At 64.7% G+C, this 19,243-nt stretch overlaps 3 protein-coding genes across 4 annotated transcripts; 2 read left to right on the forward strand and 1 right to left on the reverse strand.

Annotated features, from left to right (window-relative positions):
* Window positions 1-3,751: 3,751 nt before the first annotated feature.
* Window positions 3,752-9,691, forward strand: TPP1 (tripeptidyl peptidase 1). The gene is made up of 13 exons (XM_034060110.1): window positions 3,752-3,810; window positions 4,035-4,124; window positions 4,192-4,331; window positions 4,417-4,567; window positions 5,349-5,470; window positions 5,867-6,060; window positions 6,300-6,498; window positions 7,958-8,146; window positions 8,292-8,364; window positions 8,607-8,727; window positions 8,823-8,981; window positions 9,064-9,201; window positions 9,515-9,691. Exons 1-13 carry the CDS (start codon window positions 3,800-3,802, stop codon window positions 9,674-9,676), a joined length of 1,749 nt encoding a protein of 582 aa, XP_033916001.1. The 5' UTR covers window positions 3,752-3,799; the 3' UTR covers window positions 9,677-9,691.
* A 127-nt stretch (window positions 9,692-9,818) lies between these two features.
* Window positions 9,819-11,654, forward strand: TAF10 (TATA-box binding protein associated factor 10). Its single transcript, XM_034060111.1, has 5 exons — window positions 9,819-9,951; window positions 10,123-10,280; window positions 10,348-10,412; window positions 10,513-10,627; window positions 11,458-11,654. Exons 1-5 carry the CDS (start codon window positions 9,834-9,836, stop codon window positions 11,545-11,547), a joined length of 546 nt encoding a protein of 181 aa, XP_033916002.1. The 5' UTR covers window positions 9,819-9,833; the 3' UTR covers window positions 11,548-11,654.
* Window positions 11,655-12,039: 385 nt separating this feature from the next.
* ILK (integrin linked kinase) lies at window positions 12,040-18,933 on the reverse strand. 2 transcript variants are annotated; one of them, XM_034060139.1, is made up of 13 exons: window positions 18,786-18,933; window positions 17,301-17,400; window positions 16,196-16,361; window positions 15,180-15,275; window positions 14,988-15,084; window positions 14,828-14,911; window positions 14,645-14,730; window positions 14,292-14,401; window positions 13,836-13,963; window positions 13,578-13,699; window positions 13,400-13,499; window positions 12,766-12,896; window positions 12,040-12,588 (listed from the first exon to the last, which is right to left on the reverse strand). In XM_034060139.1, the coding sequence occupies exons 2-13, from the start codon at window positions 17,387-17,389 to the stop codon at window positions 12,439-12,441; spliced, it is 1,359 nt and encodes a 452-aa protein (XP_033916030.1). In that variant the 5' UTR covers window positions 17,390-17,400; window positions 18,786-18,933; the 3' UTR covers window positions 12,040-12,438. The 2 variants fall into 2 exon arrangements, with proteins under 2 accessions (XP_033916030.1, XP_033916029.1); XM_034060138.1 differs by having other exon boundaries at window positions 18,799-18,918.
* Window positions 18,934-19,243: the final 310 nt, after the last annotated feature.

Here is a 19,243-nt window from a genome sequence, read left to right on the forward strand (position 1 = left end):
CAGCTCCAGTGCCTAAAGGGGCTGCAGGAAAGCTGGAGAGGGGCTTGGGACAAGGGCCTGGAGGGCCAGGCCAAGGGGAATGGCTTGAACCTGCCCAAGAGAGGGGAGACTGAGCTGAGCTCTGAGGCAGAAGCTGTTCCCTGGGAGGGTGCTGAGGCGCTGGCACAGGGTGCCCAGAGAAGCTGTGGCTGCCCCATCCCTGGCAGTGCTCAAGGCCAGGTTGGACACAGGGGCTTGGAGCAGCTGCTCCAGTGGAAGGGGTCCCTGCCCATGGCAGGGGTTGGAGCTGGAGGAGCTTTAAGGTCCCTCCCAACCCAAACTGTTCCATGGTTCCATGATTCACTGGGTATTGAGGCCCCTTTGTCCCCTACCCACCACAGGCCAGCACCTCAGCCCAGCAGCAGCTGCTCGTTAAAGCAATTGGCTCTCTCAAGCCAATGTGATGGCTTCGGCCACACACATCCATGAATAACCTGTGAACTGCTCACGCCCTGCCTGGAGCCGGAGCCGGAGCCGGAGCTGGAGCCGGAGCTGGAGCTGGAGCCGGAGCTGGAGCCAGAGCTGGAGCCGGAGCTGGAGCTGGAGCCGGAGCCGGAGCTGGAGCCGGAGCTGGCGGCTCCACGGGCGTCAAGGCCGAGCGCAGCGAATCCCCGCGGGCTGCAGCAGGAGCTGCTGAGCCAGAGCCAGCAGGAGCCGGGGACGGGAGGACGGGAGCGCCGGGACGGGGCGGCTGCCGGGACCCGCGAGGGCTGCGCGGTGCAGGGCAGCGGCAGAGGAGCTGCCAGGCGCGACCCTGCCCTGCAGCCAGCGCCTGGTGCCGTCCCCATGCCCGTCCCTGCACACCCCGAGCCGTGTCCTCACCGGGCCCCAGAAGGGGCAGCAACACGTCCCGGCACAGGGGAAAGCCCTTCCCGTCAGCAGGGCTGGGCACGGGGCTCTGTTCCCTGAACCTCCTGTGCTGCACCGTGTCTTGGGCCCTGCATGCACCATGCCCAGACCTTGCCCTGCTGTGGCTTGGCCACAGTCTCACCACACACAGATCCCTGCTCACCCCCAGCTCCAGCTGCTGCAAACCACAGGGACCTGCATCCATGGGAACTGTGTGTGCTTCCAGCCACTGGGACCAGAGAGTCCCAAGGCTGCATGCAGCTCACGCGATGGGCAGCACATTCAGAGGAGTGCTGGCATCTGCCAGGAATGGGCACAGAGCAGAGGGGTCCTAGAATCATAGGCTCATAGAATGGCTGAACCTGGAAAGGACCTGAAAGCTCCTCCAACCCCTGCCAGGGCAGGGACCCCTTCCACTGGAGCAGCTGCTCCAAGCCCCTGTGTCCAACCTGGCCTTGAGCACTGCCAGGGATGGGGCAGCCACAGCTTCTCTGGGCACCCTGTGCCAGCGCCTCAGCACCCTCCCAGGGAACAGCTTCTGCCTCAGAGCTCAGCTCAGTCTCCCCTCTCTTGGGCAGGTTCAAGCCATTCCCCTTGGCCTGTCCCTCCAGGCCCTTGTCCCAAGCCCCTCTCCAGCTTTCCTGCAGCCCCTTTAGGCACTGGAGCTGCTCTCAGGTCTCCCCAGAGCACAGCAGAGGGGCAGGATCCCCTCCCTGAGCTGCTGCTCACACTCTGGGGGTGGCCCCAGCACACGGGGGGGTTCTGGGCTCAAGCGCTCACTGAAGCTGGGTCATGGGGAGCTGCTCCTCACCCAGCACCCCAAGTCCTTCTCCGCAGGCTGCTCCATTCTGTCTCCCACAGCCTGGGTCTGTGCTGGGATTGCCCTGACACAGGAGCAGGACTTTGGCCTTGGCCTTATTGAACTCATGAGGTTCCCACCACTCCAGGCTGTCCAGGTTGTGGTGTGGACACAAGGACTAGCTTCAAGTGGCAGGGGAAGCACTTTTGGAGGTCAGGCAGGGACTGGGTGAGCCTGAGGAACATAGGGTGAGGTCACAGCATCCATGAGACACTGAGGGATGTTCTGTGAAGAGGAAAGATGCTGGTTTAGCCCTACTGTACTTTCTTTTACCCAAAGGGAGCAGAGACAAAGATCTGCAGCAGGCACTGCCCATCCAGGCATGAGGCATCTCCACCTTTGAGCTGGACACGGGGAGCAGCTGAAGAGCAGCACAGGGCTGAGAGCAGGGAGAACAGTGGGGCTGCTTCAGCCCCAGGCCAGGACCTCACCTGCCCAGCTGTGATCCCAGCCCCGGCCCAATTCCTCCTTAGCATTGCCTCGTGCTGCGGCAAGGCAAGAGCCTCGCTGGGGCTCCTCCAGGCAGCAGCTGCTCTGGATGCGCAGCCTGGGCCTGGCAGGTGGTTTTCCCATTGTCCGTCTCTTCCTGGCTTGGACCCTGCTCTGCAGAAGCAGGAAAGCTGTGGGAGCCGCTGCATGCAGCTGAGCCAAACTGGCCGGGGCAGCTGGGGTCACAGCACCCTCTGTCCCACGGCCGCCCCGAGCCCCCAGCACTGCTCATGGGCACCAGGATCTGCTCTGCGGTGCAAGAACCACAAACTCCAGAGCTCCACTGCAGGAAAGGCTCAAACCTTCCCAACCCCAAGGTCTGCAAGTACCATAATGCCACTCTTGTGATTGCAATTAGGAGAGCTCCTGGTGTGGGAACAGGGCCGATGGGACAAGCACAGGAAGACGGGAGTGGGAGCCAAGTGGCGGCTGCTGCTGTGCCAGCTGGACAGAGGCTGCTGCAGGCACTCAGCACCGTGCACACACGGCTCCTGCTGCACAGGGCACCGGCACCTCACACCGAGCCTGGGACTGACCGACAGGCTCCAAGTCCTGAGCCTCCCACAGCCCTGTCCCCCCTGGTGCTCCTGACCAAGGCCCACGGCTTGGGCTCGTGGCTTCCCCGTGGCTGTGGTGTGAACAGCAGCAGGGCCAGGACATGGGGATGTCAGACACGCTCTGCCACCCACCCGGTGCTTCAGGCTCCTCCGGACTCACTGGTGATGCACAGACCCTGTGCAGCGGGGACAGCCTAGGCACTGCCATACAGCTCTGCTGCCCCACAGCCAGGGGGACACAGCAACAGGCTCAGAGGGGAGCTTAGACATTCCCATTCTTCCCTGCTGCTTCTCCTCAAATTAAGCTTCCAGGCTCACAGAATAGGGGAGACTTGCAGCCCTCTCTACGCCAGCCCTGTTGCTCCAGTGCATTTCTCTCCTGCCAGGGGCTGCTTCCCCCAACAAACACCCAGCGCTGCTGGACTGGCCCCAGCCTGAGCTCCTCTAACAAGACCTGGGGATCTGAACTGGATGCTGAACACGGACTCTTCATCAGGGACTGTAGCGATGGGTCAAGGAGTGATGGGTTCAAACCGGAAGAGGGAAACTCCGGTTAGGTCTAAGGCAGGGATTGGAGCTGGAGGAGCTTTAAAGTCTCTTTCAATCCAAACCAGGCTGGGATTCTAAACGGGACCCAGCCTGGTAACACCAGCCCCACACGGCCCCTGCCCCCCAAGCCGGGACCCCATCATGGACCCGCGGCAGCCCCACGGCTCCATCGCCTGCCCGGGCATCCCCCCGGGCTCCAGCGGCCCCGAGAGCGGACACGGGAGCTCGGGGGGGGGGGGGGGGGGGAGAGCTCCGGTACCGTGCGCGAGGAGCCCCCCCGGGCCCCGGCACCGACCCCCACTGCGGGGCCGTGACCCCAGCCCGCCCCGAGCGCTCCCACCCCCGCCTGCCGGGTCCCAGGCCCTGCCCATCACGTGACAGCGATTTGGACCTCCTCATGTGACTGGAATCATGCGCCCGCACACGTGATCGGGTCGTTGCAGCGGGAGGCGGCAGGATGGCGCCGGGGTACCGGGGCTGGGGGCTTGGGACGGGGGTGACGGGGACGGGAGAGCTGGGGGGGGGGGTGGTCTCCGGTGCGGAGGGGATGGGGTCCGGGAGGACGGACGGGCCCCCGGCAATGCCCGAGTGTGCCGCGGCCGCGCCGGTGCTGCCGCCCCCTGACCGCCTGTTGCAGGTACCGGGCTGTGCCGGCCGCGCCGGTGCCGCCGCCCCCTGACCGCCTGTTGCAGGTACCGGGCTGTGCCGGCCGCGCTGGTGCTGTGCGCGGCCGCCTGGAGCTGCGCCGCGGGAGCGGAGCTGGAGCGGGATCAGCCGTTCCGGTAGGTGCCGGGCTGCGGGCGGGGCCGGGCCGCGGGAGCCCGGCTGCCGCTCACTGCCCGCCCGCAGCGTGCCCCCGGGCTGGGCGCACACCGGCCGCGTGGAGCCCGGCCACGACGTGCAGCTGACGTTCGCGCTGCGGCAGCGCGGCCTGCGCCGCCTGGCCCGGCTCGTCGAGGCTGTGTCGGACCCGCGCTCGTCACGATACGGTAACGGCTTCACCTGCAGCGCAGCGCGGCAGCAGCAGTGCCCTGCAGGGCGGTGCTCTGAGCCCCGCTCTGCTCTGCCTCGCAGGACAGTACCTGTCCCTGGAGCGCGTGCGAGACCTCGTCCAGCCGTCCACAGCCACGCTCATGGTGGTGCTGAAGTGGCTGCAGGGACACGGCGTTGAGACCTGCAGGAGTGTCACCACCATGGACTTCTTGGAGTGTCGCATGGCAGCAAGGTGAGACCCTCCCCTCCCCAGCAGGGCTGCGGGAAAGCTGGAGAGGGGCTGGGGACAAGGGCCTGGAGGGCCAGGCCAAGGGGAATGGCTTGAACCTGCCCAAGAGAGGGGAGACTGAGCTGAGCTCTGAGGCAGAAGCTGTTCCCTGGGAGGGTGCTGAGGCGCTGGCACAGGGTGCCCAGAGAAGCTGTGGCTGCCCCATCCCTGGCAGTGCTCAAGGCCAGGTTGGACACAGGGGCTTGGAGCAGCTGCTCCAGTGGAAGGGGTCCCTGCCCTGGCAGGGGTTGGAGCTGGAAGAGCTTGAAGGTCCCTTCCAGCACAAACCATTCTGTGATTCCATGGCTGCCCTTCCCACCAAGACAGAAGCAGACAGACCTGCTTCCTGCTGCAGCTTCCTCTTTCCCTGGGCTCTACAGTGGAGGACTGAGCCCCTTGTCTCCCTGGGCCTGAGGGCTCCATGGCTGTAACGTGACTGTTTGGATGCCCAGTCCCAGTGCTGGGAGAGTCAGCCAGTGACACAATGTTGGGAACAAGGCGTGCAGGTCTGTTAGGGGCTTGGGCAAGCCACATACCTGCTCTTGCCTTCTGTGGGGCTGCAGAGTCCCCTCTGCAGGACATGGAATAGAGCTGCAGGGGGCAGAGCTCTGGCTGGGTTTGGTGAGGGCAGCTGGTCAGGTATGGATGGAGCTCTTTGCTTTGCCTGTGCTGTGGGTCCCAGCAGCGGGAGGTTGGGGGCCGGGGGCAGGAGCTGACCCTGTGTGTGGCTGTCCCTGTGCTGCAGCACGGCCGAGCGCATCCTGCCAGGGGCTGAGTTCCACCGGTACGTGAAGGGGCAGCACAGCGTCGTGCGCTCCCCACACCCCTACACAGTCCCCACGGAGCTGGCGGAGCACCTTGACTTCGGTACGTCCTGCACGGAGAGCCCTGAGCTCTCACTGCCTGGTGGGAGGGAGGTTACAGCATTGAGCAGCTGAGACTGAGCACTGCAGCGTTCCAGAGGACAGGAGCAGGTCCTTCAGGCTGCCCCTGGGCCCCCCTGAGGGGCTTGGTGCATTCACCATCCCTGGCAGTGTTCAAGGCCAGGTTGGATGGAGCTTGAAGCCACAGCTTCTCTGGAAAAACAGCCTGTGCCTGGGTCCAGCTTCCCCCCTCCCGTCAGGTCCTGCAGGGGATGGCAACCCCTGTGGGACATGAAGCCTGAGTGAAGATGGTGAAGGGTGAGCCAAGGGACCAGGATACCATCCTGCTGCAGCTCTGGGCTCTAACAGCCACTTGTTTTCCTGCTTGTTTGTGTGCCAGTGGGAGGCCTGCACCGGTTCCCTGCAGAGAGAAAGATGATCAGCAGGGCCTGGATCAAGAAGGAGCTGGAGCAGCACCGTGGAGGGAGAGCAGCTTTCCACCTGGGAGTGACACCTTCCATCCTTCGTCAGAGATACAACATGACAAAGGGAGACATTGGGCTTCTGCCAAACAACAGCCAGGCCTGTGCTCAGGTAACTGGTGGAGCTGGTAGGGAATTCCATAGGGAATTTCACCCATTGGTGCTTCTCCAGCACTTTGCTGCTGTGCTGGTCCCAGGGCAGCGGGGGGGCTTCTTCAAGGGCTGGTGGGAGCACTTGGTGGGCTCAAGCTTTGTGGAACCTCTGAGACATCTTCTAAGTGGGGAGAGAGAAAAACAACTCGATTATTCAAGAGGAAAGGAGAGGCCACATGTCCTGCCCTTGTCCCGCAGTTCCTGGAGCAGTACTTCCACCAGGCTGACGTGGCCGAGTTCATGAAGCTCTTTGGCAGCAGCTTTCCCCACCGCACTCAGGTTGACCGAGTCGTTGGGCACCAGGGCATTGGCAAGGCTGGGCTGGAGGCCAGCCTGGATGTGGAGTACATCATGAGCACAGGTGCCAACATCTCCACGTGGGTCTTCAGCAATGCAGGTACTGATCCCCTGCCAGGGATGTTCTGTGACTGATTTCATGCATCCCATTGCTGTGGCACCAGCACAAGTGCCCATGGTGAGGGAGCATCACTCTGCTGGTGTCTGCCCAGACACACATGAGCTGCTGTGGTGCACCATGGAATTGTCATCCCAGACTGGACTGGGTTGAAGGGACCTTAAAGCTCATCCAGTCCCAACCCCCTTCCACGGGCAGGGACCCCTTCCACTGGAGCAGCTGCTCCAAGCTCCTGTGTCCAACCTGGCCCTGAACACTGCCAGGGATGGGGCAGCCACAGCTCATGTTGCTGAGTTGAGCCTAGCAAAATGCTTTCCCACATATGACAGCGAGGGACCTTGTGGGCTTCCAAAGTTGGGGCCCCTGCTGGTATCTGATGGCTCACAGGGAAATCATTGCATTGGTTTGTGTAGCTGCTTTTGAGATGATGTGAACTGTGAGTATCCTGTAACAGGCACTTCCACACCTCAAGTGCACAGTGTAAAGCATTACCCCGCTCTGCTCCAAGGGGCGAGAGCACAGCAACCCTGTACTACTGGTTTCTTTTCTGCTTCTTTGGGACTGAAGGTTGCATCTGCCAGTGCGGAGGATGGAGGGGAAGGAATTGTAAAACCAGGCTTGCAAAACAGCCTGCACAAGCAGGGCCTGTGGTGTCATCTGTTCCAGATCAGAAACTGGCTGAACATGAGCAGGGCTGCCCTGAGGCCTGGCAGCTCTGCCCTCCCAGCAGAATGTGAGCAGCCGAGAGGGATGAGGGGCCTTGGGCAGGTGGAGGTGGAATCATCCCTCCAGGAGCAGAGACCGGATGGAGCAGCCTGAGGAGAAGGATTTGGGGTGTTGAGTGAGAAGAAGCTCTCCATGACCCAGCTTCAGTGAGCGCTTGAGCCCAGAACCCCCCCGTGTGCTGGGGCCACCCCCAGAGCGTGAGCAGCAGCTCAGGGAGGGGATCCTGCCCCTCTGCTGTGCTCTGGGGAGACCTGAGAGCAGCTCCAGTGCCTAAAGGGGCTGCAGGAAAGCTGGAGAGGGGCTTGGGACAAGGGCCTGGAGGGCCAGGCCAAGGGGAATGGCTTGAACCTGCCCAAGAGAGGGGAGACTGAGCTGAGCTCTGAGGCAGAAGCTGTTCCCTGGGAGGGTGCTGAGGCGCTGGCACAGGGTGCCCAGAGAAGCTGTGGCTGCCCCATCCCTGGCAGTGCTCAAGGCCAGGTTGGACACAGGGGCTTGGAGCAGCTGCTCCAGTGGAAGGGGTCCCTGCCCTGGCAGGGGTTGGAGCTGGAGGAGCTTTAAGGTCCCTTCCAGCACAAACCATTTTGTGATTCCGTGATTGTAAGATTCAGCTCCAGGTGCTGGTGGTGCTGCTGAGCTGTGCTCACCCCCTCCTGTCCCATGTCCCCTCGAGTCTTGTGGTCCAAGGAGCTGAACTTTTCTCCATGTTTGTCTGCAGGGAGACATGAGAGCCAGGAACCCTTCCTGGCCTGGCTGCTGCTGCTCAGCAACATGTCCTCGCTGCCCTGGGTGCACTCCGTGAGCTACGGGGACGACGAGGACAGCCTCTCGGTGGCCTACATGGAACGCGTCAACGTGGAGTTCATGAAGGCGGCTGCTCGTGGCTTGACCATCCTCTTTGCCTCTGGTGTGTGCTGGTGCCAGTGCTGGTGTCAGTTCATCTGAGCCTCCCAGTGCCCTGAGGAGTTCCATGGTTGGGATGTTCTGGCTCTGGCCAGCCAGGATCCCCCGGGAATGCTGTCTGGGATAACACCATCCGTCTGTGCCAGCAGGTGATGATGGTGCAGGGTGCAGGAGGGTGCGCAGTGGGAACCACACATTCCGGCCCAGCTTTCCAGCCTCCAGGTAGGTGTGGGAAGAAGAACATGGGTCCTGTGGAGGCCTGGGGCTCCTCACAGAGCCTCTGCTGCTGCTGCTTTGAGCCCCAGCCCAGGCCAGTGGCAGCGTGGGGCTGGTTTTGAGCTGCCATGGGAACTCCTGGGGGTCACCCCACTGACCTGCCTGGGGACACGCAGAGACTGGAGCTGGGAGTGCTGGGAGTGACTGGTGTGCAGGGTGACCCTGCAGTGCCCCCCATGTTCCCACAGCCCCTATGTCACCACTGTGGGTGGAACAGCCTTCAAGAACCCCTTCCTGGTGACGGCTGAGGTGACTGACTACATTAGTGGCGGTGGCTTCAGCAATGTCTTCCCCATGCCCCAGTACCAGGTGAGGCAGTGCTGAGGCTGCAGCTGGGACTTGGGGTACTCAGTGAGGTGATGGGGGCTCCAGAGGCTGGAGCTGAGCCCTTGTCCTGTCTCCAGGCCGCTGCCGTGGGGAAGTTCCTGCACTCAACTCCGAAGCTGCCACCCAGCTCCTACTATAACAGCAGTGGCCGAGCCTACCCTGACCTGGCTGCCCTCTCAGACAACTACTGGGTGGTGACAAACCGCATCCCGCTGCCCTGGGTGTCAGGGACCTCGGTGAGGATGTGGACCTGCGGCCAAGCTGCCGGGTGCTGAGGTGCTCGCGTCCATCTGCTCCATGTCCTCACTCGTGCTGCAGGCATCCACGCCGGTGGTGGGAGGCATGGTGGCTCTGATCAACGACCGGCGGCTGCAGCAGGGGCTTGCACCCCTTGGCTTCCTCAACCCCGCGTTGTACCAGCTGCGGGAGCAGGGCCATGAAGACGCACTCTATGATGTGAGCTGGGCAGGGGGTGTATGGTGGGTGCTGGGGAGCTGGGGCTGCAGGGGCGCTGCAGGGGGGCTGCAGGGGGCCTGTGGGGCCAGGGTTGGGGGCCATGGGGGGGAAGTGGCCATTGGGCTGGGGCTGCTGGGGGCCGGGGGGGGCTCGTGCAGGGGGTGCTGCTCCCAGGGCCGGGAGCGTGCAGCTGCTTTCCCACGGTGCTGGGGCCGGGGGCGCGCTCGGTCGGTTCTACGTGTGCTGCGGGGGGGGGGGGGGGGGCCGGGGCCGGGGCCGACGGTGCCCGGTGCGCTGACGTCTGTCCCCGCAGGTGACGCAGGGCTGTCACGTGTCCTGCCTGGACGGCGCCGTGCAGGGCCAGGGCTTCTGCGCCGGGCCCGGCTGGGACCCGGTCACCGGCTGCGGTTCCCCCAACTTCCCGCGGCTGCTGCGGGCGCTGCTGACCGGCGCCGCCAGGGGGCGCCACCAATAAACGTGCCGCGCCCCACCCGTGCGTCCGACTCTGTGCCCGGGGACGCGGGTGGGGCCAATGGGGTGAGGAGGTGGGCGGGACGAGAGGGCGGAGCCAATGCGGCGGCGCGCTGTGCGCAGGCGCGGTGGGCGGTGCCGGTGCTGCGCGGCGGCAGGCGATGAGCGGCAGCGCCGAGGCCGACTCGTCGGCTCCGGCCGCCCCTGCGCCGCCCGCTCCCGCCGACAGCAAAGCGAGCCCCGGCAGCGGCCCCGGGGCGGCCCCGGGCGCGGTGGGGGGTGCGGTGCGGGTCGGGGCGCGGGGGGGGGCTCGGGGAGCGCGGCCGGGCCGGGAGCGGGGGGGCTGAGGGCAGCGGCCGGGCACCGGGGCAGCGCCGGCCGGGGGTCATGGAGCCGGCGGCCGGGGCAGGCCCGGAGGCTTCGGCCGCTCGCTGAGCGCTGTGTCCGCAGGCCCCGTGTCGGCGGCGGTGGCCGCGGCCCCGCCTGAGGGGACCATGTCCAACGGGGTTTACGTGCCGCCCGGCGTGGCCAACGGGGACGTGAAGCCGGTGGTGTCCACCACGCCGCTCGTGGACTTCCTCATGCAGCTGGAGGATTACACACCGACGGTACGGGCGCGGCGGGGGGGGCTGGCGGCGGGGGCGGCCCCGTTCCTCTCACCTCTCTCTGCTGCAGATCCCAGACGCTGTCACCGGGTATTACCTGAACCGAGCGGGATTCGAGGCCTCGGACCCGCGCATGTGAGTGGCCGGGGGAAGGGGGTGGCCGGCAGCGCTGCAAGCCCCAGGGGTGTCCTCCCCGTGGCTCCCTCAGCAGCTCTGGTCCCGTCTCCCCCCGCAGCATCCGCCTCATCTCTCTGGCTGCGCAGAAGTTCATCTCGGACATCGCCAACGACGCTCTGCAGCACTGCAAGATGAAGGGCACGGCCTCGGGCAGCTCCCGCAGCAAGAGCAAGGTGGGAGCAGCTGCTTGGATGGAGGAAGCATTCCCTGGGGCTGGACGGGCTCAAAGAGCCCCCGGTGAGCACTGGGACGTGCAGAATGTCCTCAACCTGCTGTGACTTTGAAGGAACAGCACGTAAAAAGCCCGAGGCTGTGGGGCTGTGAGAGAATGAGGTGGGCAGGATTTATGTAACAGGCTTTGGAGGCTTCATGGAATGTGTGAACAGCTGCACCTTGTGCCATGTTCTGCCTCTGACAGCAACCAGGACTCTGAGGATTGTAGCAATAGGACAAGGGGTGATGGATTTAAACTGAAACAGGGAAAGTTCAGGTTGGATCTCAGGCCGAAGCTGTTCCCTAGGAGGTGCTGAGGGGCTGGCACAGGGTGCCCAGAGAAGCTGTGGCTGCCCCATCCCTGGCAGTGCTCAAGGCCAGGTTGGACACAGGGCTTGGAGCAGCTGCTCCAGTGGAAAAGGTCCCTGCCTGGGGCAGGGGTTGGAGCTGGAGGAGCTTTAAGGTCCCTTTAACCCAAAGCAGTCTGGGATTCTATTGGGAAGGAACATGAACAGGGCACAGGGCTGGTTCCGGGGATTCTCCCAGTCATCATCTGTCATGGGTCAGGGCCTCAGGAAGTCCCAATGGGATTTCTCTTTATAACATGGAGCAGTACTCGGCCTCTGTCTGCTCACTGAGGGCTCAGAGCAAACCAAACGTAGGAGCTTGTGAATGCCCAAAGCCTGGTGTGCTGCTGCTCATGGTGCTGGAGCCTGTGCAGGTCATGCCCAAAACCTTCCTCGGGGTGAGGAGCCCCAGCTGGGACTGACAGGGCTCCTTGTTGTTGCAGGACAAGAAGTACACGCTGACCATGGAAGACCTGACACCAGCACTTGCGGAGTACGGCATCAACGTGAAAAAGCCCCATTATTTCACATGAGGACTGAGGGGTTGTCACTGGAACTTCAGGTCTCTTCTCTGCCATTAAACACAGGGGTTTTGGTGGGGCAGTGTTTTGTGTCCTGCCCTGCCTGCAGTGGAACAGCACAAGCCGCTTGCCAGTGCCTGAGGTTGCTGCTGTGCCTTTGGAAGGGGAGGGGTTGGCAACTCGTTCCAGTTGCATCCTCTGCCCTTCCCAGGAGGCTTATCCTTGCCCCAGGGGGCTGCAGGGAAGGTGTGGTGGGACTATGGCTGCCCACATTTCTCCTACCCAAGCATCTCTCGACTCTCCAGAGGATGCTTGGGTCCTGCACAGCCCTGCAGCCAAAGCTTGGGCCTGTCCCCCATGGGAGGAGTGTGCTGATGGCCCTGCTGCCTCCCTCCCGGCACTGGGGGAGGTCTGGCATAGCCGCAGAGCCCAGACCCTGTGGAATGTTGGCAGCCTCTGTCCATCTCCCACCCTCCCTGCACCCCCAGCGCCCTTCACAGCAGCTTCGTAACAAACATTTATTTGGGATGCTGGCGGCTTTTCCACATGCCCTGGATGGAAACCCAGGGAGTGAAGCGCAAAGCCGGGGTGTGCAGCAGGCAGAGCCCCCTGACTGCTTGGGGAGGAGAGCTCCAGCACCCTGCCCAGTCCCAGGGCAGCAGAGCCCATGGCCAGGCCTCCTGACCTGGCTGCCCACAGCTCTGGGGAAGGCAGAGGTGCTGCCCTGGGCTTGGTGCTGCAAGTGCCTGGAGCTGGCAGCATGGCCCCAGCAAGGGCAGTGGTGTCTGTACCGTGTCCGTGGCTGGTGCGGGAGGGGGATGGTCCCTGCTCCCCCCGGCACTGGGTTAGAGAAGGCACTTGGGGGTGGTAGGGGAAGCGTGGCAGCGCAGGGGGGCATCCCCTCTACTTCTCCTGCATCTTCTCCAGGATGGGCACGATCATGTCGAACTTGGGGCGCTTGGCTGGGTCCTCGTTCATGCAGATCTTCATCAGCTTGCAGATGTGTGGGGAGATGCCGGGAGGGATGGTGGGACGCAGCCCCTCCAGGGCCACCTTGAGCAGGGGGAGAGAGGGGCAGGATCCCAAATACAGGCCCTTTGTGGGGTGGGCAGAGCAAACACCTCTGGGATGGGGGGGTGATAATGGGCTCCCTGCCAGTGGGTCTTGCTGCCCTCCCCAAGGGCTGCCTGTTCCTGGCTATCCCTGCCCTTTGCCAAACCATCTCCTCACCTTCATGCCTATCTCCATGTTGGACAAGTCTGCAAAGGGCACCTCCCGCGTCACCAGCTCCCACAGCAGCACAGCAAAGCTCCACATGTCTGCCGAGCGCCTGTTGATCTCTTCTGGCTTTTTCTGCAGGGCTGCAGGGAAGCCAGTGCAGGGTTGGGTGGGTCCTGTGCTGTGCTCAGGCCACAGCCACCCCCTGCACTGCTCCAGGTCTGGGGAATTGTGGCTGGAAACTGCTCATGCGAAAGTACCCAGGGATACTGATGGAGCTGAACATGAGCAGCAACTGCCTGAGAGGAGCCAGGAGGGGCTGGGCTCTGCTCCCAGGGAACAAGGGATGGGACAAGAGGAACCGGCCTCAAGCTGCACCAGGGCAGGTTTAGATGGAGCTGAGGAACAATTCCTGCCCCACAGGGTGCTCAGGCATTGGAACAGGCTGCCCAGGGCAGGGCTGCAGGCACTGGCCCTGCAAGGGTTCACACCCTGTGGAGATGAGGGCTCAGTGCCATGGGCAGTAGTGGCTTTGGCAGTGCTGGGGAGCGGTTGCACTGGATGACCCTGAAGCTGTTTCCCACCTGCTGGTTCTGTGGCTCTGGGAGGTGAGGAAGGTCCAGGGGAGGTGATGCCAGGCACTCACCTTCAGGTGCCACCCAGGCGGGTGCATACATCCTGCCTGGGCACTGGAAGGAGAACTTGACATCGGCCATGCTGATCCGCGCCGTCATGTCCTCGTCGATCTGGGGGCACACAGCGGTGAGAGGGGCCCTGCCCGTGCCTGCAGGGGTCGGGCTGCGCGGTGCGACCCCGGTCCTTACCATGATGCTGCGGCTGTTGAGGTGGTGGCGCGGGATGAGCGGCTCCAGCGTGTGCAGGAAGGCCATGCCCCGCGCGATGTCAAAGGCAAACTTCACTGCCTGCATCTGATCCACCACAAAGTCTGCAGGGAGGGAGGGGCTGATGTCATGGGGAGAGTACCTGGGACATGGACCGAGCTCAGCCTGCCCTGGGCTTGGAGCCAGAGGGACAGGGAGACCGGCTGTAGCCACCAGCTCTGTCACCCTATGGCCACTCACTTGTCCCCTCGTGCAAGACATTGTAGAGGGACCCGTAGGGCATCCAGTGGCTGATGATGATGGGGTGTGGTGCTGGGGGGGCCTGGCAGGCGCCCAGCACCGGTAACACGTTGGGGTGAGAGAAGATCCTGCAAAAGAATCATAGAACCAACCAGCCTGGAAAAGAGCTTCAGGAGCATCCAGTCCAACCATTCCCAGCCCTGCCAAGGCCACCCCTGCCCCATGGCACTGAGGCCTCATCTCCACAGGGTGTGAACCCTTGCAGGGCCGGTGCCTGCAGTCCTGCCCTGGGCAGCCTGTTCCAATGCCTGAGCACCCTGTGGGGGGCAAGCATCAGCCCTGGGCATGGCAGGTGCTGCCCACAGCCCCCCTGCATGGCTCCTGTGCCATGTCCTGCCCATGCCGGAGCCCTGCCTCAAGCGCTGCTGCCCCGGAGCAGGCACAGCTGGTGCTCACCGCAGCTTCGGGTATTCCTCATTGAAGTCCCGGCTCTTCCGAGTTGTCCAGTCCCGAATTTTGAGCAGTTTGATGATGATGTCGTTGCCCTGCCAGCGCCCCTTCCACAGCTGCAGGCACCAGAGGAGACACCACTGTGAGTGACCCATGGTCCCCGAGCACCTCCGGCCCCTTCCTGGGGCTATGGGGTCCTCAGGATGGGTCCACAGTGACATGAGGTGACAGTGACACAGCACGAGAGCAGCGCCTGGCCAGCCCTGCCCTGGCTCTGCCACCCCCTGAGGCATCCGTGCCCAGCGGGGATGGAGCAGGAGCAGGACTGTGCTGGAGGCAGAGCTCCCCCAGCCACGCACCTCCCCTGACTGGTTCTCATTGAGTTTCTGGCTCAGGATGAGCTGCTTGAAGTCGATTCCAGCGAGTTTGTTGAGAGTCCCGTTCCCTGCGGGAGAAGGAGGGGATGGAGCCTGCGGGTGTCGACCTTCCCGGGTGCTGCCCCGGGAGCAGCGCCCTGCCCAGCCGAAGGGCTCTGGCCTTACTGGGGCGCGTGCGTGTGGTGCCCTTCCAAAAGGTGTCCTTGTAGGGGATCTTGGTGAGGCTCTGCCCCAGCTTCTCGGCGCGCTCTGCAGGGGACAAGGGGTTGGCGGCGCTGCCGGCGCAGGGCACAGAGGCTGCCGCGCCGTGCTGGGAACCCCCTACCTCTCAAGACCTCCCGCAGCGCTGGCTTGGCTTTGTCCATGGGTGTCTCACCGTACTTGTTGGCGATGCTGACCAAAGCCCCGTTGCCCACCAGGTCCTGCGGGAGCAGAAAGGAAGCATCAGCATTTGCCACACTGAGCCTCCTGCCTCGTTGCCCCCCTGCCCCACCTGTGTCCAAGCACTTCCACTCACCTCTGCCACTGGATCATGGCCCCAGAAGCAGGCGTAGTGCAGCGGCGTGTTCCCGTGCTCGTTCACAGCGTTGATGTCTGCTTTGAACTGGATCAGCTGGGGAAGGACCACAGTTGCTGTCAATCAAGAGCAGGTCCCCATGCCAGCACCAGGCCCTGCAACAGCACCAGCACATCACCTGCGCTGGCACTGGCCAGGTCTGGAGCTGGGAGCAAGTTGAGGGTGAGGAGGGACTTCTGTGGGAAGGGTGAAGGAGCTCAGATGTGGGAATACAGCAACTTCATGGCAAGGAACCCAGGAGGTGACAATGGGGAGAGAGCCCTGGGTCGACCTGGAGGAAAAGGACCTGGGGATACTGACTGATGGAGCTGAGCATGAGCAGCTTGTGCCCAGACAGCAAGAAGCCACCACAACCTGGCCTAGATCAGCACCAGTGTGGTAGCAGGACCAGAGCAGGGATTGTGCCCCTGCACTGGTGAGGCTACACCTCGAATCCTGTGCTCAGCTCTGGGCCCCTCACTGCAAGAGAGACCTTGAGGGGCTGGAGGAGGACCAGAGAAGGGAATGGAGCTGGAGCAGGGCCTGGAGCACAAGGGTGATGGGGAAGGGCTGAGGGAGCTGGGGGGTTTAGATGGAGAAGAGAAGGCTCAGGGGGGACCTGATGGCTCCCGCCAAGTGCCTGCAGGAGGATGGAGCCAGGAGGGGCTGGGCTCTGCTCCCAAGGAACAAGGGATGGGACAAGAGGAACCGGCCTCAAGCTGCACCAGGGCAGGTTTAGATGGAGCTGAGGAACAATTCCTGCCCCACAGGGTGCTCAGGCATTGGAACAGGCTGCCCAGGGCAGGGCTGCAGGCACCGGCCCTGCAAGGGTTCACACCAGTGCCATGGGGCAGGGGTGGCCTTGGCAGTGATGGGGAGCGGTTGCAATGGATGCTCCTGCTCTCAACCAGCCAGCTTGGTTCTGTGGTTCCCTGACCCAGAGCCCAGCCCGGTTCCTGTACCGGTGCTGCAGGTACCTTCTGCACGATGTCGCGGTGTCCGTGGCTCGCAGCCAGGTGCAGGGGGGTGTCATCGCCGCGGTTCATGACGTTGATGCGCGCCCCACGCATGATCAGCATGTCCACTACATTGGCGCGGCCCTCGCGGCAGGCCCAGTGCAGGGGGCTGAAGCCGTGGTCATCCCTGCGGGGGCAGCAGGCACACGGCTCCTCCCGCGCTCTCCCATCCCCAGTGGGGCCCTGGAGCCGGAGGCCAAATCCCATCTTCCCATGAATCACAGACACTGGCAGGAGCCAGAGCCTGGATCCCGCCTCCACCAGCCCCTTGCTCCATCCTGGCCAAGTAAGGGAGGAGGAGACCAGCCGGGCCTTAAAAGGAGACCAGGGCCCATAGCGGGGATATGGCACCCCTGGCTCCCTCTGCACCTGACACCCCAACCCCGGCAGGGCCCTGGCACACACTGTACAGGGCTTGGAGCAGCTGCTCTAGAGGAAGGGGTCCCTGCCCATGGCAGGGGTTGGAGCTGGAGGAGCTTTAAAGTCTCTTCAGCCTAAACCAGGCTGGGGTTCTGTGACACAACCAAACACCCCAGAAGTACTCAGCATGACCCATGGGACTGGGACCCCCAGAAGGGACGCACAAATGTGACCATGGGAAGGTCCTTTGTCCAGGATGAGCTCAGGGAAGATGCTGCCATGGATGCAGGAACCTGCCTGCCCACAGTGATGCAGGTGTCAGCTCCAAACATGGGAGGTCCTATGGGAGCAGGAGAACAGACCCGGGCAGGACACAGGGGCACGGAACCGGTGGGATGGGTGGGAGCATCCCTCACTGCTCCAGCCCTGCTGTCAACCCTGGGCCGTGCTCCCATGGGAACTGCTCACCCAGCCCCGTTCCCCACCCCAGGGACGGGGGGATCCCCCGAGCTCCCCCAGCGCAGTCCCGGCCCCAAATGGCCGGAGGAGAAGCAGCCTCGGTCCGTGCCTCAGCGATGCCGTAACTTCCTCCCGGCGGGGAGGAGCTGAATCCCACCCGGGACTCGGAGTGGGGCGGAAGCGAGCCTAAGTCCAGCCCCAGCCCCAGCCCCAGCCCCGGCCCCGGCCCCCGCCCCCCTCCGCTCACCCCTGGTTCAGGTCATTCTCGGTGTTGTCCAGCCACAGGCGCACGGCCACCGCGTTGCCCTCCCGGCACTGCGTGAAGATGTCGTCCATTGCGGCTCTCGCTATGGGGACACGGGGATGTGGGCACACGGGGCACACACGGGGCTCGCTGCCCCCCTGTCCCGCACACAGCCCCCGGACACGGCATCCCCCGGGACAGGAGCCTCCTGCTCCCTCCTCAGCTCTATGGAACACGGGGGGAGCGCTGCAGGCCCGGCCGGAGCCGCCGCCGCAGGGGAAGCTCAGGGCTGCGGTGTCACCAGGAAGCACATTTGGCACCGGGGGCTTATCGCCGGGCACAGCCTCAGCCGGCGGCCGCAGGGCCCGGGAGCGTCCAGCACCACCCCCATGGGATCCCACAGCTCAGGACCATCCTGAGCCCTGTCTCTGCCCAGCCTCAGCTCCCCTGGGACCACAGAGGGTCCCCTCAAACCACCGGAGACCAGCAAAGAGAGCACCCGGCTGCAGAACTAACCCCCCGGGGACAGCAGCCCTCTGGCAACACCCCTTGGTCCGGCCGTGCCTCCATTTCCCTGGGGTCTGCAGCATCGAGGGACGTGGGGCTGCGCTCAGCGAGTCCCACAGCGAGGGTGCAGGCACGGACAGAGCACGATGTCCCCAACAGACACCAGTGAGGGGTTAAACACGGGCAGGACGGACCCGGCTGAGCCGTGGGGCTGGGTGAGGGATGCAGGAGACAGAGCTGCGAGGCTCCAGCACCGCCGGGGCAGCGGCGGTGTCATCCTGGCTCAGTGCTGCGAGGACGGGGGGAGCTCTGCCCACGCCCCAGCCCCACGTCCTGCGGGTCCCGAGAGCCCCAGGGCCGGTGCCTCTGTCCCTGCTCAGTGGGTCCCTGCCCGTCCTCAATGGGTCCCTGCCAGTCCTCAATGGGTCCTGCCCGTCCTCAGTGGGTCCTGCCCGTCCTCAATGGGTCCTGCCCGTCCTCAATGGGTCACTGCCCGTCCTCAGTGGGTCCTGCCAGTCCTCAGTGAGTCCTGCCCGTCCTCAATGGGTCCTGCCCGTCCTCAGTGGGTCCCTGCCCGTCCTCAATGGGTCCTGCCCGTCCTCAGTGGGTCCCTGCCCGTCCTCAGTGGGTCCTGCCCGTCCTCAGTGGGTCCCTGCCCGTCCTCAATGGGTCCCTGCCCGTCCTCAATGGGTCCTGCCCGTCCTCAGTGGGTCCCTGCCCGTCCTCAGTGGGTCCTGCCCGTCCTCAATGGGTCCCTGCCCGTCCTCCACCCCCAACGCCTCCGTGTCCCGCCTCGCTCCCAGCCCCGCCGCACCGGAGCCCGGCCCAGCCTCGTTCCCGAGCCGTCCAACCGCGGCCGCCGCCCGCGCGCTCCCGCACCCGCCCCGCCCGGCGCTGCGGGCGCCATCGGCGGCCCACGGCCCCGCTCCCGGCCCCTCCCCCCCCGCCCCGCTCCGCTCCGCTCCGGTCCCCGCCGCTCACCGGCTCCGCTCGCCGAAGGGCGCTGGCTCGCGGGAGCGGGACCGCGGGTGGGCTCCGCCCATGCACCGCAGCGCCCCCTGCCGGACGGGCGCCGCGCTACGGCAAAGGGGCGTGGCGGGAACCGGGGGCGGGAACTGAGCACCGGCAGCGAGCACCGGCAGCGGCGAGGGGGGCGCGGCGACGGGAACGGGCGGGGGGGGGGGGCGGGGCGAGCGGGGCTGAGGGGGCGGGGCGAGCGGGGCTGAGGGGGCGGGGCGAGCGGGGCTGAGGGGGCGGGGCGAGCGGGGCTGAGGGGGCGGGGCGAGAGTGGCTGAGGGGGCGGGGCGAGAGGGGCTGAGGGGGCGGGGCGAGAGTGGCTGAGGGGGCGGGGCGAGCGGGGCTGAGGGGGCGGGGCGAGCGGGGCTGAGGGGGCGGGGCGAGCTGGGCTGAGGGGGCGGGGCTGCTCGGCCTCCCCACCG

The sequence above is a fragment of the Melopsittacus undulatus genome, chromosome 2 (genome assembly GCF_012275295.1).
Source record: "Melopsittacus undulatus isolate bMelUnd1 chromosome 2, bMelUnd1.mat.Z, whole genome shotgun sequence".
Classification (NCBI taxonomy): domain Eukaryota; kingdom Metazoa; phylum Chordata; class Aves; order Psittaciformes; family Psittaculidae; genus Melopsittacus; species Melopsittacus undulatus.

What these genes read in the sequence shown, in the direction of transcription:
- TPP1 (XM_034060110.1), top strand. An exon ending in GTGGGTCTTCAGCAATGCAG is followed by an intron (nt 6,499 to 7,957) that starts GTACTGATCCCC and finishes GTTTGTCTGCAG; the next exon opens with GGAGACATGAGAGCCAGGAA. An exon ending in TCCCCATGCCCCAGTACCAG is followed by an intron (nt 8,728 to 8,822) that starts GTGAGGCAGTGC and finishes TCCTGTCTCCAG; the next exon opens with GCCGCTGCCGTGGGGAAGTT.
- TAF10 (XM_034060111.1), top strand. Translation starts at nt 9,834, where the DNA reads ATGAGCGGCAGCGCCGAGGCCGACTCGTCGGCTCCGGCCGCCCCTGCG. An exon ending in TGGAGGATTACACACCGACG is followed by an intron (nt 10,281 to 10,347) that starts GTACGGGCGCGG and finishes TCTCTGCTGCAG; the next exon opens with ATCCCAGACGCTGTCACCGG. An exon ending in GAGGCCTCGGACCCGCGCAT is followed by an intron (nt 10,413 to 10,512) that starts GTGAGTGGCCGG and finishes CTCCCCCCGCAG; the next exon opens with CATCCGCCTCATCTCTCTGG.
- ILK (XM_034060138.1), bottom strand. Translation starts at nt 18,847, where the DNA reads ATGGGCGGAGCCCACCCGCGGTCCCGCTCCCGCGAGCCAGCGCCCTTC. An exon ending in ACCGCGACATCGTGCAGAAG is followed by an intron (nt 15,276 to 16,195) that starts GTACCTGCAGCA and finishes GTCCTTCCCCAG; the next exon opens with CTGATCCAGTTCAAAGCAGA. An exon ending in TGTCTTGCACGAGGGGACAA is followed by an intron (nt 13,700 to 13,835) that starts GTGAGTGGCCAT and finishes CCCTCCCTGCAG; the next exon opens with ACTTTGTGGTGGATCAGATG.